The sequence below is a fragment of the Myotis daubentonii genome, chromosome 20 (genome assembly GCF_963259705.1).
Source record: "Myotis daubentonii chromosome 20, mMyoDau2.1, whole genome shotgun sequence".
Taxonomy (NCBI): Eukaryota; Metazoa; Chordata; class Mammalia; order Chiroptera; family Vespertilionidae; genus Myotis; species Myotis daubentonii.
Window position 1 is genome coordinate 6,515,093 of NC_081859.1, and position 14,874 is coordinate 6,529,966.

Genomic DNA, 14,874 nt, shown 5'->3' on the forward strand with positions numbered 1-14,874 from the left:
TCCAAGACGAGCCTGTTGCATAGGCTTCTAAGATGACCTCAGAGCTCAAGGAATACATTCCATCCAGACAGACAACTTACAAAGGCCAAGCCATGTCCGTAACATCCCCCCAACTTCTATTCCCAAGCGTCTCGGCTTATCCAAGCGAATCAATCGACTAGTTCACGAGAGGAAATCGCAGCTATTTTATACATTTTTTTCTTAAAATCAATGCTCACACGTATAGTCGGGTTATAAAAGGAATCCCATCGTGTCGCCATATCTCCTTGGGGTTCTCAGTAGCCGCCTCGGAGCGGGGCCTCCCCGTCGTCCCTGCGATCGTAGCAGCCGCCGCTGGCAGGCGCTTTCCCGCCGTCCCGCCTGCAGGCCCGGGAGGCCTTTGGAAAGCCCTCGGAGGCGGAGGCGGAGGCGGCCGCGGCCTCCTTCTCCTGCGAGAGCTGCTCCATCCTCTGCTCCTTCTTGCGGATGGCTTCCTTGATGCCCTCGATGTGGCACTTCTCCTCCTTCTCGGCCTTCAGCTTCAGGATGTGGTGGTTCTTCTCCCGCAGGAGGTTGAGCTCGCGGACGTGCTGCGCCTTCTCGCTGAGGCCGCGCTGCGCGCTGCTGCGGGCCTGTTGCACCTTCTGCTCCGCCAGCCGCCCCAGCAGCCGCTTGCGCACCCGCCGCTGCTCCTCCAGCTCCTCCGCGCGCAGCCGCACCTGCTGGTACTGCTCCTCCTCCCGGCGGGCCCGGTCCCGCAGCTCCCGGTGCCGCTCCTTCCCCGGGCCCTTGTGCAGCTCCTGCGCCCGCTGCGAGCTCTGCTCCAGCGACAGCCGGCGGAGCAGCTCCTCGGCCTTGACCTGACAGTCCATGAGCACCTTGCGGGCCTGGAAATTGACCAGGGAGCTGAGGTTGGCCTCGCGCGCCTTCTTCTGGTCCTCGGTGGCGGGCGGCTGCTTCTTGGGACCGGTGGGCTCCAGGCTGGTCGGCTGCCGCTGCTCTGGCAGCGTCTTCTCTAGCTCCTGCTCCAGCTCCAGCTCCTGCTCCAGCTCCCGCAGGCGCGGCACCGGGCCCGGCCTCCTGGGCTTGGCGGCCTCCAGGCGGGCCCGATCCGGCCGGTCCTGGCGCCGGATGTCCTGATCCTCGGACGGCGCCGGCCACAGGCTGTCCTGCTGGGCCGCGTGCCTGGCTTGGTGGTCGCGCGGCCGCTGGACACGCGGCTCCCGGCTCGGGCGCGCCTTGCGCTGCTCCTTCTCCCGCTGCCACTGGGCGCGGTTCTGCTGCAGCAGCAGCTTGCGCTCCCGCTCCAGGGTCACCTGGACCTTGTGGTCCGAGCGCTTGAGATCCTCCCAGGCCGCCGCCGCCTGCTGCTGCAGCTCCCGCATCCTCTGCGCCTTCTTGAGCCGGGTCAGCACCAGGGCCACGATCTTCTGGTCCCGGGAGGACACCACGGCCTCTTCCAGCTTGTTCTTGAGGAGCTGCGTGTGCTGGCTCTTCGTCTCCTGGCCCGAGAGCGCGGGCTGGAGGAAGGCCTGGCTGGCGAACGACGCCAGCCGGTCCCCGCTGTCCCTCTTGGGGGCGCACGCGCAGGCGGACAGCGTCCTGAGCTCCTGGGAGGGCGCCGAGGACTTCTCGGAGGGAAGCGAGGACAGGGACCAGCGGTCCAGCCCCCCGCAGACCGACACCGTCCACGGGTCCCCACTCTGCCCCTCTTCGGCCCCGAACATCCCACTTAGGGGGGTGTACGCGCCCTCGGGGTACGGAGGGGGCGAGTCTCCCTGGGCCGGGGGGCAGTGCTGGCAGCGCAGGGGCTGCTGGGGTGACAGCTGGAGCTGGAGCGGCCAGGCCGGGCTGTGCTGGCTGCCCCGCGGTCGGGGCGGGACCCGGGGCTCCCCCCAGGCATCTCTCGGGCGCCAGCCGCGGGGCCGGTGCTTCCTGGCGCCGTCGGGGCGCCTCTGGGCCATGTCGCTCAGGCTGCGGCTTTCCCGCGGGGAGTCGGGGGACTGGTGGCTCGGAGGCCAGGGAGCCCGGGCCTCGCTCCCCTCGCCGGGAGTCCCGGCCCAGCAGCCCCGAGCCGGCCGGGCCTGGGTCTGGGGCCGGGACCTGCGCAGCCGCGCCGAGGACGCGCGCTCCCCGAGGTCCCGGTGAGGCCGCGCGGGGAAGGGGCCGAAGTCCTCCATGCTCCTCGCGGGGCGCCCTCCCGGCCTCTGAACCTGGACCCCGGAGCCTCCAGGGGGCGCTGCGGGGCCCGCGCTGCCCTGCGATCCACTGGGGCGGGGCGCTTGTGACGCTCCTGCCACTTCACAATGGCCCCTGGGGCCGCCGGTCCCGCAGCCTTAGACCAGGCCCCCCCCCCGCCCCCCTAGGACCCCACACCTGGTGGTGGGGGCGTCAGAGAGTGGGGAGAGGGCTCAGGGGACAGGGGGCTATAGGAAATCAGGGTGACCCTTAAAGCTGAGGGTTCCTAGTGAACCAAGCACCGTTATTTTAGGCAGGAAAAATTTTAAAATATATATATATATTTTTATTGATTTCAGAGAGGGAGGGAGAGAGAAACATCAATGTTGAGAGAGAATCACAGATCGGCTGCCTCCTACCCGCCCCACACTGGGGATGGAGCCTGCCACCTGGGCACATGCCCTGATGGAGAATCCAACCGTGACCTCCTGGTTCATAGGGTCACCGCTCAACCCCTGAGCCACACCGGCAGGAATGCCTTCAGGGTGGAAGTGGGGGGAAGGGCCCAGGCCAGGGGAGTGGGGGGGGGAGGGGGGGCCGAGGAGTCCTGAGTTGTCCTTAGGGGGCCTTAGGGTCACCTCCTTACCTCTGTGCCTCTCTATGGTCCATGCAGATGAAGGGCTATAGGAGGCCTTAATGTGGTGCACCACACTTTCGCCATTTTAAGTCCAAAGTACGTTTTGTTGACACGTTTAAACTTTAGGACAGGACAGAGACTACCCGTCCACTTGCTAGGGGCAGAAATAGAACATTGGGGTCCAGCTGTCATGGTATGAAATAGTCATCACGCTCTGTTCCCTGAGGGTCGTGTCTCTTGTGAAACAGTCTGCACATCCATGGCTGGGGGATAGGGTAAATGATTAATATTCAGAAGTCAGCTTTGCCGTACAATTTCTCAGGAATTCAGTTCTTTCATGCCCTACCTTCACTTTTTCCTTGGCCACTCTGGGAAGTGGACAGCAGGCCTCTCTCTACAAGTGCCTTTGAGATAGGGATTCTTCAAAAATAGCAGACCCTGCCCTAGCCGGTGTGGCTCAATGGATAGAGCGTCGGCCTGCAGACTAAAAGGTCCCGGGTTCAATTCCGGTCAAGGGCATGTACCTTGGTTGCGGGCACATCCCCAGTGGGAGGTGTGCGGGAGGCAGCTGATCGATGTTTCTCTCCCATCGATGTTTCTGGCTCTCTATCCATCTCCCTTCCTCTCTGTAAAAAGTCAATAAAATATATTTAAAAAAAATAGCAGACCCACAAAACAGTAAAAAAAAATATGCATATATTCCGTACACACCCAGGGCAGTCAGTGAAAAGCTTATGTGAATCCAGCACTAAGGATGAAAATTGTGGATTATACGCTTCTTTTTTAGAAAAGCAGAAAATAGTCGGATAAGAGCCTGGGAAACAGGAAAGTTATGTTTCCATGGAAACAATCATTTACCCACAATGCCCAGTATTCCATGTGTATGAGAACTCGTGTGTGTGTAAAAATGACGGCCGACACATATTGAGCACGTGCCGGAGCACTGCTCTACGTGCTGGATATGGAAACTCCAACACAACCACGTGAAGGAGGGACTGTCCCCTCCTGAGTGTCAGAGGGAGAATCTCAAGATCAGGTGGGCAGTGGAGCCGGGATCAAATCCCGCCTCCCCCCTAACCTCTCCATTGTGTGGTCTTCTGAGCTAGTGTGGCATAATTAGAGCCAGACCAAATCATGTGTGGCCGGGGGAGCAGGAGGGGATTTTAAATATTTCTAGTTTGGTTCCATCTTAAGATGCTGGTGTTTCTCACGTATGTCACCTTAATGCCATTAACAGCTGGAGATGGTAATTAACTAATTCTTTTACAAATATATATTTTTACTAGAGGCCCAGTGCATGAAATTTGTGCACTGGTAGGGTTCCTAACAGCTGCCTGCTGTGGGCTAGGGCCTCTGTTCCTTCCCCCAGCCAGCCCCGGCCCCTGGTTGAACTCCCCAAGGAACTCCTGGTCAAGGGGACAATTTGCATACTACGCATTTATTACATAGGATTGATTTTTAGAGAGAGAGGAAGGGAGAGAGGGAGAGAGAGAGAAACATTGTTGTGAGAGTGAAACATCGACAGCTGCTTTCTGTGTGGCTCTACCAGGGATCAGGCCTGCAACCCAGGCATGTGCCCTAACCGGGAATCGAACCGGCAACCTTTTGGTGCATTGAAAGGTGCCCAACCAACCCAGTCACATGAGCCAGGGCATAAGCAATTCTTATGAAGAAAAGAAGGACTCAAAATAAGTACTTTCGAAGCTTTTACTTCCACCGTGAGATAACAGAATGCAATTACAGGATCACTCAACGGTGACACAGAGGCAGCGGGCTGCACGATGCCATGATTGATTTTTGAAATTTAATCACAAGTAGTTTGTAATGTTAAACATGGGAAGAGGTTTTCCCAACGGGGACTTGGGAAAACGGGTGCACTGAATAATTTCTCTCATTTGGGGTTACTTCTTCATCCTCCATGTTTTTGTTTTATTTTTTCTCTTTTGCTAAAACGGAGTCTGGAGTCTTTCACTCCCAAGGAAATGCGTTTTCCAGAAAGGTCTGGGCGAGGGGAGAGAGCTCCGGGACAGAGCGTGACGGATGGCCCCGTCCTGCCGTGACTGCTGCCGCTGCCTGTGCTGCGAGGTGCTGAGCGGGTGCCCTCTGGGCTGATGGGATCAGCACGGGGAGCACCTCTGCCCATGAAATCCCAGCCTTCCCGGGACGCAGGTTCATCACCCTGCAGAGAGGTTCTCGGCGTGCATCTCGCCGGCTTCTTTCCGCTCAGAGTCACCCACGCGCGGGGCTGCAGTAGGGTCTCAGCAGCCGGGGGTGGCTGTGTCTGTGCACCCCACGGAACGGTACCCTTTCTTCGAGCCTCAGGTCAAGGGGAAGGCTTCTCAGAGCTCCCTGACCAGATGAAGTCCCCACTGTCCTTGCACAGCCCCCTCAGAGCACAGCCTCTCTCCTCGGTGGCGTGTCCACTGCAGGGTACAGTGTGTGAGTGTGTGTGTGTGTGTGTGTGTGTGTGTGTGTGTAACTAGGTGAATATTTGAAACATTATATGGGCGTATGTGCACCAGGTGGTGAAGTGAAATATATTTCTTACTGCAGGTTGTGTAAGAAAGTTGTTTCTCTAGAAGTCTTCCTTTAGAGTTGAGAAGGCCAAGGGGACACCCCAGAAGCCAGATCTATAGACTTCACCCTCGTCTTGATTTCTTGTCCTATTTGGCACTGGGGTCCACCTCCTGTCTGAATTTCTTTCCCCTCCCCTCCCCTCCCCTCCCCTCCCCTCCCCTCCCCTCCCCTCCCCTCCCCTCCCCTCCCCTCCCCTCCCCTCCCCTCCCCTCCTTGGAGAAATAAACTCATGCCAAGCTGACAGTGGATTTTTATATATTTTTATCTTTTTGTTAATCCTTACCTGAGGATATTTTTCCATGGATTTTTTAGAGAGAGTGGAAGGGAGAGGGAAAGACAGAGAGAAACATCGATGTGAGAGAGACACACAGATTGGTTGCCTCCTGCACGCACCCTGACCAGGGCCGGGGAACCTGCAACCAAGGTACATGCCCTTGACCGGAATCGAACCCGGGACCCTTGAGTTTGAGGGCCCACACTTTATCCACTCCACTGAGCCAAAGCGGCTAGGGCTGACAGTGATTTTAAAAGTAAGAAACCAAGAAAAAAGGCAAGGTGATAGAAGATGAGACAAAGAAAGGTCAAAATATATTCAGAATAACTTGTTTTGTGGGCCTTGCAGTGGAAGGTATCATAGCAATCTCTGGGGGGTGGCGGGAAGGGTTAGGGTGGCGTCCAACCGCTTTAGATTAAGGGTGAGGCCTTCATTGGCGGGGGAGGGAGGAGGGGGTGTGGAGTACATGGATCGACTCCTTTATTCTCATCATCCTCGTCTGTAAGATGAGCGCAACACTGGCTTTGTGTTTGTTGTGCGATGTCATGGGGTGAATTATGCCCCCCCCCCCCAAATTCATGTTGCAAAAAAAAAAAAATTCATGTTGCCGCTCTGACCCCTATTACAGAAGGCGACCGCTTTAGAAATAGGATCTTTAAAGAGGAAATGCAGTTTACAGGGGGCCGTTAGGGTGGTCCCGAAGATGACTGGTGCCCTTATGAGAAGAGGAGATTGGGACAGGGAGAGACGCCAGACACGTGCACACACAGAGGGATGCCCATGTGAAGTCACAGCAAGAAGGCAGCCGCCTGCAAGCCGAGGAGAGAGGCCTCAGAAGGAATCAATCCTGACAGCAGATCTCCGTTCAATCTAAGGAAGACTCTTCTGAGAGAGCCGTGGGCAGAGGTAACAGGCTTCCCCGGGAAGTACTCAATGGGGCTGGGTGGCCACTTCTCTGAAATGTCACAGAGGCGACTCAAGCATAGATCAGGTGTTTGGACCAGATACACTTGACATTCCTTTCATTCCCGACATTCTCCGTACAAATGCATTGTGTGCCGGCTGAAGAACAGACTTCACTGGTTCTTAGACGCCTCTCTTGTGAATTGAAAACCGTGTGCGCCATCAACAGATATGTTTGAGCTTTGCTGATTTTTTTTTTTTTTTTTAGCTTTGCTGATTTGATGGCTATCAGAAAAGCTTTAGGAAATTTACGGAGGAAAAAAAACGAAATACATATTCGAACTGCAGAGGTCAGCCACTGGATCTTGGAAATGTGGAAGGCTAACCAGCTGAGATCCCAGAGCCCCAGCGGACAGGCTTTAAGCAGCAATGAACTTGTGCTGGTCAGAATCTTCAACCGATTCTGGGCGGAACTGCCACCTCTCATTTTACAAAGCAAAGATAAATCCTATATAATAAAAGCATAGCATGCAAATTGTCCCCTCAACTGGGAGTTGCCCGGGAGTTCGACCAGGGGTTGGGGCGGGGGGGGGGGGTGCTTGCTTGGGGGAAGGGAGGGAGGCACTGGACAGTGGTGGCAGCTGCTAGGGACCCTACCAGTGCATGAATTTCATGCACTGGGCCTCTAGTATATAAATAAAAATGCCGAGTTTGATTTGGCTCCTGAAAGTTAATCTATCCTGAAAGGATTTGTTAAAATTAATCGAAGTAAGCCTCGGCCCAGTAAAAGCTGAAATTTCCCCACGACCACCAGTATGTGAGATTTTGGGGAAAGTCGGTAGATTTGGCGGTGGTATCAGAAACATGGTATTCATATTCATAGCCACACATTGCTACAGACGATTGGGGTGCCACTGGTTTCGAAGTGCTGTCTGCCAGTATCAGCTCATCAGCGCACACCCCTTAACCACTGGTGGCTGGGATTCTGGCCAGAAGAGCCAGGCCGGCTGAGAAAGGCCAGTCTTGGGAGGGACCGCAGGTGGCCAGAGCCAGAGGGGACAGAGTCGCACGCGCTGTGGGGCGAGCACGGGCACCAGGGGTGGCACAGCGACAGCACGACCAGGCGACCTCGCCCCACTGGCGGCTGGGAGAGCAAACACCCTGGATCCTCAGAGGACCCCTCCTTGGAACCCAACTTTCCGCCGCGGCGCGGATCACTCTTCCCCTGACCACCAGAGGGCGCCCCCGGGCGGCGGTTCAGAGGGACCCGTGCGTCCCCAGGAGGTCGAAGAGCTAAGGAGCTGGGGAGGGGGACACGCGTCCTTGGGGATCCAGGGGGGCACGCGGAACCTTGGCGTTGGGAAGGGAAGAGACACACGGACCACGACGCAGGAAAAGAAGAGACGGTAGCAATCGGCCCCTCCCCGCCCCTCCAAGTTAACCCTGTGGGTGGAGAGGGTCTGGGCGCGGGGACCGCCGGCCGCGCACCCCTGTCCCTCCGTGGCACCAGCCTTTCCCGCGCTGCCCGTTGGCTACGGTCACTAGACACCGCGTGGAGGCCGCCGCGGGCCCCGGGCTCCGCTCCGCCCGGGCGGGGGCCGCCGTCCAGCCCCGGGGAGGGGCGAGCCGGCCCCGCGCGCGGGTGCGAGAGCGTCTCCCGCACTCGGCGCCCCGACAGGTGCAGGCGCGCGGGCTTCCCATTGGTCGGGGAGGCGGCGGCGGGCCCCTTCCCACGCCCGCCCGCGCCCGTGCCCGTCCCCCGCGGCCGCCGCCGCCTCCGCTCCGCCCCGGCCCCTCCCTCCCTCCCTCCCTCCTTCCGCGCCGCCGCTGCCGCCGGGCTCGCGAGCGCAGGTGGCGGGCGCGCGGGCGCCTCCTCGGGGGCGCGCGGCCCGGCGTCGGTCCTCCCCCACCACCCGCACCCAGCGGCTCCGGGAGCCCGGGGAGGGCGAGCGCGGGCGGGCGGGCGGGGGGAGCCCGAGCCCGGCGCCGCGGCCGCCGAGGCTTCCGTCTCTCCGGCTCGCGCAGCGGCGGCAGCAGAGGTCGCGCACAGATGCGGGTGCGCCCGGCGCGGGGAGGAGGCGGAGGAGGGAAGGAAGCCGCCTGCATGAGACCCACAGGTAAGACCCGGAGCCCGGAGGGGGCTCTGCGCCCCGGGGAGGCGCGCGCCCGCCGGAGAGGGGGAGTGGGTGCCTGGCCCTGCCCGCACCCCCGAGCCCGGGGACGGCATGGTTGACAGCGCAGAGCAGTCTCTGTGGGTACCGGGCGGCAGGACCCATCCCCATCCTGGGGAGAACCAGACAAGTATCGTGGGGGACCCGGGGCCGCGCGGTGAGGTTCCCGGGAGTGACCTGCCTAGGCCCGGGGAAAAGTGGGTTCCAGCCCCGACACCCCGAGAGGCTGGAGACTTTCCTGTCATGGTCACGGCCGCGGGATCCCGGGGACGGCGCCGGGCCCATGTGCGCTCCCCCGACGCCCTCCCCTCCTCCACCCTCCGCACGCGCTGCATCCCGCGGCGGCTGTACTCCGTGTACCCGCGTTGGGGGGAGCGGGCAGCGGGGGGCGGTGGTTGCGCTCTGGGGAAGGGGGCGGGGGAGGCCCGGGGATGGAGTCGGGGAAGCCGACCCCCCTCTCCCCACCCCCCCATTCCCTCCGGTTCCACGGGAGGAGCGGAAGTGTGGCCCCCGCCGAGCCCCGGCAGCCTGGGGTATCGTCCTGTGCGTTCCTCGTTGCAGACTCCTGCCAGCCGCATGCCCGGTGTGGATGAAAGATGTATTATGGAATGAACCCGAGCTATGGAGACGGATTTCTAGAGCAGCAGCAGCAGCCTCAGTCCCCCCAGAGACTCTTGGCCGTGATTCTGTGGTTCCAGCTGGCCCTGTGCTTCGGCCCTGCACAGCTCACGGGCGGTGAGTGACTCCCTGTGGCTGTGGCTGTGGCGGGAGGGCCCAGGACGGCAGGGGAAGGGGAGCCCCGCCGCTCCCCCCGCCCCCTACATCCAGACTTCTGGGTACCCCAGAACCTGAGGGGCCCCTGTGCCCCAGCCTAAGAACACCCTTTTTCAAAACCCCCGGAGTTCCCCCCAAATTCTTGTGGAGCCCCGCACAGCTCCACACACCCACATTCTGCCTGGAGCTTCCCACCAGCTGCCCAGCAGCCTGACTTCTGTTTTCTCTAAAGCAGCGGTTCTCAACCTTCCTCATGCCGCGACCCTTGAATACAGGTCCTCCTGTTGTGGTGACCCCCAGTTTCATTGTTGCAAATTGAACATCATTAAAGCATAGTGATTCATCACAAAAACAATATGTGATTACATATGTGTTTTCCAATGGTCTTAGGCGACCCCCGTGAAAGTGTCATTGGACCCCCAAAGGGGTCGCGACCCACAGGTTGAGAACCGCTGCTCTAAAGGAAAGACAATAAGGCTGACCTATTATTCTCATTTTGGGAGAGAGAGAGAGAGAAAGTGTATTTCTGGATAATGGATGCTTGAGGACCTCTGACCCTTGTCTGTGCCCTCAGCAGACACAGGTCAGGTTTCAGCTGCGAGACCCCCTTTGTGAAGGTGAAGGGTTCGAGAACGTGGCCAGACTGGCTGCAGCGAGGTTTGCTGGAGAGTTAACTTTCTCCTTCCTTGGGAGGTGGGGTGTCTGTGCGCCTCGGGGTGGGGAGGGGAGGCAGAGGTGTTCTTCAGATGTGTTTCTGGAGGTTGCTTGGCGGCTCCAGGCCTGATTTGCAGGAAGTGGACGTTAGCTGAGATAAAGGTGGTGGCGCGGACTCCATAGGCGGACTCCACGGTCAGTTCTGGGGCAGGGGCTGCCTTCGGGTTGTGGTGGAAGGAGCGAGATGGAGGTCCTGTCCGGATTTCAGAGCCTAAGAGTCTCTCTGCCCCCATGGCTCCTCACTGTCCATCAATCACTGCTGGCCATCACTGCTGTCCATTCCAGACTGTCCATGAGTGCTCGCTGAGGTGTTCATATGAGAAGGACAGAGAACCATGTTGCAGAGCTGAGATAACTATTAATCAACCAAGTATAATGGGTGGAAAGCCAGGAATTGATCGATACTACAGAAACCATTTTAGTGCTTTAAACTACTGCTGTTTTGGAGCATTCCAAGGTGAAGATGGAAAAAAAATATGAATGAAAAGTTAGCAAAGGTGGGGGAGGGGAATGAGCTGGACTTGAACACAGAGGCATCGATAACGCAGGCCTCCCGCTCAGAGATCTGAGATGCTCAGGCTGTAAGGGAACTTGCCGTAACGCACCTGTCAGTCAGCGAGAAGACACTGGCTTGGGATGGAGGCCCTGTTTTGGTTTTTGGTTTCATTGTTTTAGGCAGAGGCAACTTTTTTGGTGCTCTTATTTTTGTAGAAATACTAGAGGTACGGTGCATGAATTCATGCACAGGTGGGGTCCCTTGGCCTGGCCAGCCATTGGGGCTGATGGTGCGGGGGGGAGGTTGGCTGTGGAAGTGCACTAACCACCAGGGGGCAGCTCCTGCATCGAGTGTCTGCCCCCTGGTGGTCAGTGCACATCATAGCGACCGGTTGTTCGGTTGTTCGGTCACTTAGGCTTTTATATATATAGATCTCTGAGATGGGTTTCCTCTTCACAGAGGGCGGAGTCAAACGGGGTGCCAAGGCGGCTCCTGTGTGGCCTGCCTGGGCCCTGGTCAGAGCCTCTGTCGGGCCCTGGACATTCTTGGTTGCGCCTCTCGGGTGAGCGGGACTAGGTGGACAGGATGTCATTGGGCAGGGCTGGCTCATTCCTTCCCCCTTCTCTCCTCTGGCTTTCCGTCTTGCTCTCATCCCCTCAAACCAGTTCCCCAGGATTTCCCATCCTCTCGGTCCTTCCCTCTGTGTAGATGACAGATGCATCAGGGTTCACCCGGGTGCGTTTTGAGGGTTGTTATTGGTGTGAGGCTCTGCCATTGGCTCGGGCATCTCGGACCTCAGTGCCCAGCACGGCCCCCTCGGCCTCCCATGAGCCACCGTCCAGTTGCACAGCACGTCTTTCCTGTCTCTCTTCCGAGGGGAGATGTCACGGAACCAGACCCAGGGCCTCGAAGAAGGTGCTGGGAGGGGTTGCCTGCGACCTCTGTGTCAGACATCTCCCTGTTCTCTCCTGTTTCACCCTGAACCCCCTCAGGCCACACTGGTTTCTGGAAGAACATGGATTATTTCAGAATTCCTCTGGGAACCAACTGTTTGGGTGGGGGAGGGCGGCGGGGAAGTGCTAGGGAGTCCACCTTTCAGAGATGTCTCTCTCAGGAAGGAAGCCCACTTGGGGGCCCCCACGGGGGCAGTCACAGGGAATCCACCGTAATTCTAGACCCGCGCTTCTAAAATTTGAATGTGTGCGCGAAGCAGCCTGAGGTGCTGCTGAAAGGCAGGTCCTGGGTCAGTTGCTCTGGGTGGGGCCTGAGGGTCTACACTTCCGACCACCTCACAGGCCACGTCCTGGCGACCGGGCCAAGGACCACACTTTGACCAGTGATGCTTTATTTTATTTTATTTTATTTTATTTTCAATATATTTTTATTGATTTCCGAGAGGAAGGGAGAGGGACAGGCAGACACATCAATGATGAGAGACACTCATTGATCAGCTGCTTCCTGCACGCCCCCTACTGGGGGTCGAGCCCGAAACCCAGGCAGGTGCCCTTGACTGGAATTGAACCTGCGACCCTTCAATCCACAGGCCAGTGCTCTATCCACTGAGCCAAACCACGTAGGGCGACCAGCGATGCTTTAGACCAGTGGTTCTCAACCTGTGGGTCACGACCCCTTTGGGGGTCGAACAACCCTTTCACAGGGGTCGCCTAAGACCATAGGAAAACACATCTATAATGACATATTGTTTTTGTGATTCATCACTATGCTTTCATGATGTTCAATTTGTAACAATGAAATTGGGGGTCACCACAATATGAGGAACTGTATTAAAGGGTCGCGGCATTAGGAAGAGTGAGAACCACTGCTTTAGACGAAGGCATTCCTTAAGGAAGTCTGCCTGCTCTGGACTCTCACCATGGCTCTCAGTGACCCAGATGCGGGTGGCCTGTGAGGGACAGGTCTCCCCCAGTGTCTGACCTCCGGGTGATACTCGGCCCTGAACGTCAGCCTTCAGAGAATGCTTTCATTTGATCTACAAAAAGGTGCATATTTAATAGGCCCTGTTCTGGCATGTGTGGATTTTCATTTTTGATTGCTTTCAGTGGAAAAGGAACACAACAATAGCAAGGTAGAATCGTCTGAGCTGGGAGAAAAAGCCGGCCTCCAAAACAGGTCTGACAGCAAAAGCCTGAACTGGCAAGGAGAGAAATTGAGAAAATGATTAGAAAAAGAAAAGGGGGAAAAAAGAACTCGATCAAAACCGGAAGGCTTTGTCCCTGAACCCAGAGTCCATTCAATTCTTTGAGTCGTGGGAGGGCTTTCATGAGCCTGAATTGGCCTCAGGTGACGTTGGGGTGGCTCTTTCCAGTTTGTCTTTTGTGACTTGGGAAAAAGGGGCTCCCACCTGGGGCCGCTGAGACCATATACCCCGAGAGGACTAACACCGGGGTGGCAAGGAGACACAGATCCCCACTGATCCCAGAATCTGACGGGGCATGGCCGTGGCTAGCTTCTCTCTTCCTCCATCCAGTCGTGCTACCAGAGGTGATATATGGGAAGAGAGGCGTTGAGGGCCTCCTGGAATGGTCCACGTGGGAGTAGAGGAGAGAGCTACGAGTTTGCTCTAGAAATCAGTCCTTGAAGGCGGGCTCCCTAGCACATCCAGAAATTATCAGGAACCCAGGCCGAGCTCGGCTCCTTCATAGCCGTGTGGGCTTTGAAAAATCTCTGTTTCCTCATCCACTCAGGGAGGATAATGCCGCCTAATTTGCAGGGTGGATGCGAGGGATGGAAACTCTGTGGCTGCTCCATGAATGGAGATAGAAGTAGGGAGGAGGGGCCACACAGCGCTGTACTCATCTGGCCTCTGCTTCGTCCATTCAGCACATACTGAGTGCGGATCCCCACCCTGCTCCCAGCGCAGTTGCGTGTCATGTTCTTTTTACCTATAAGAGCCTTCCTTTGCTCTTTATTTTTTGTCCAGTGAACAGACTGCTCTTTGAGACCCAACGCAAACGCCCTGATCTGTTTCCTATTTCCCTGGTCCCCGACTTCTCCCTCACCTGGTGCCCCCCCTGCACTAGGCGTAACCCTCCTCCTAGTGTTGTCTCATCCACTGGACCCCAAGCCAACTGAAGGCACGAACCTGGATGCCATCATTATTCAAGAGAGCTGATGGTCTGAGCCCGAGATGCTAAGTTTTAGGGAACAATTTGGCCCACTATTTCCTTTTTTTAAAAAATATATATATTTTATTGATTTTTTACAGAGAGGAAGGGAGAGGGATAGAGAGTTAGAAACATCGACGAGAGAGAAACATCCATCAGCTGCCTCCTGCACACCTCCCACAGGGGATGTGCCCGCAACCCAGATACATGCCCTTGACCGGAATCGAACCCGGGACCCTTCAGTCCGCAAGCTGACGCTCTATCCACTGAGCTAAACCGGTTTCGGCTCCTCTTCTTTAAGCAAAAGAATCCCAGGCTCTAGCCAGTTTGGCTCAGTGGATAGAGCAGCGGTTCTCAACCTGTGGGTCGCGAACAATGAAAATGCATCCTGCATATCAGATATTTACATGACGATTCCTAACAGTAGCAAAATGACAGTGAAGAAGTAGCAACGAAAATGATTTTATGGTTGGGGGTCACCACAACATGAGGAACTGTATTAAAGGGTCGCGGCGTTAGGAAGGTTGAGAACCACTGGGATAGAGCATCAGCCTGTGGATGGAAAGGTCCCGGGTTCGATTCCGGTCAAGGGCATGTACCTGGGTTGCGGGCTCGATCCCTGGCCCTGGTCTGGGCTCATGCAGGAAGCAAGCAATCCATGTGTCTCTCTCACATTGATTTTTTTTCTCTCCCATTCCTTCCACTCTCTCTCTAAAAAAAAAAAAAAAAAAAAAAAAATCAATGGAAAAATATCCTCGGGTGAGGATTAACTAAAATAAATAAATAAACAAATAGAAAAAGAAAAAAAAAACCCTGTGTTACTCTAAGACAGCAATTACCCACTCAAGAAGAAAAAAAGCCACAACCCCAAATAGAAATAATTGAGTTGCTCACAAACTAGAATTAAAAGTGCATTTTAAAATAGCTTTTTAATTGAGAGGATGGTAATTGCTTTATTAATCTTAAACAAGGTAGACTGGGGGACATCAGAGAAGTAAAACAAATTCGTTCTTGACATTTGGAACTGGCAGTGAACTTGGGAGCAC

At 56.6% G+C, this 14,874-nt stretch overlaps 2 protein-coding genes across 3 annotated transcripts in view; one reads left to right on the plus strand and one right to left on the minus strand.

The window, feature by feature from the left end:
• Positions 1 to 223: 223 nt before the first annotated feature.
• CCDC185 (coiled-coil domain containing 185) lies at positions 224 to 2,159 on the minus strand. Its single transcript, XM_059677551.1, has one exon. It carries the CDS (start codon positions 2,157 to 2,159, stop codon positions 276 to 278), a length of 1,884 nt encoding a protein of 627 aa, XP_059533534.1. The 3' UTR covers positions 224 to 275.
• Positions 2,160 to 8,370: 6,211 nt separating this feature from the next.
• SUSD4 (sushi domain containing 4) overlaps positions 8,371 to 14,874 on the plus strand; it is a 61,017-nt gene continuing 54,513 nt past the window's right edge. For both annotated transcript variants that reach the window (XM_059677415.1, XM_059677414.1), the window contains exons 1-2: positions 8,371 to 8,665; positions 9,281 to 9,454. In XM_059677415.1, coding sequence (XP_059533398.1) covers positions 9,316 to 9,454 — 139 coding nt within the window. In that variant the 5' untranslated portion in view covers positions 8,371 to 8,665; positions 9,281 to 9,315. The remainder of the gene's footprint in view (positions 8,666 to 9,280; positions 9,455 to 14,874) is intronic.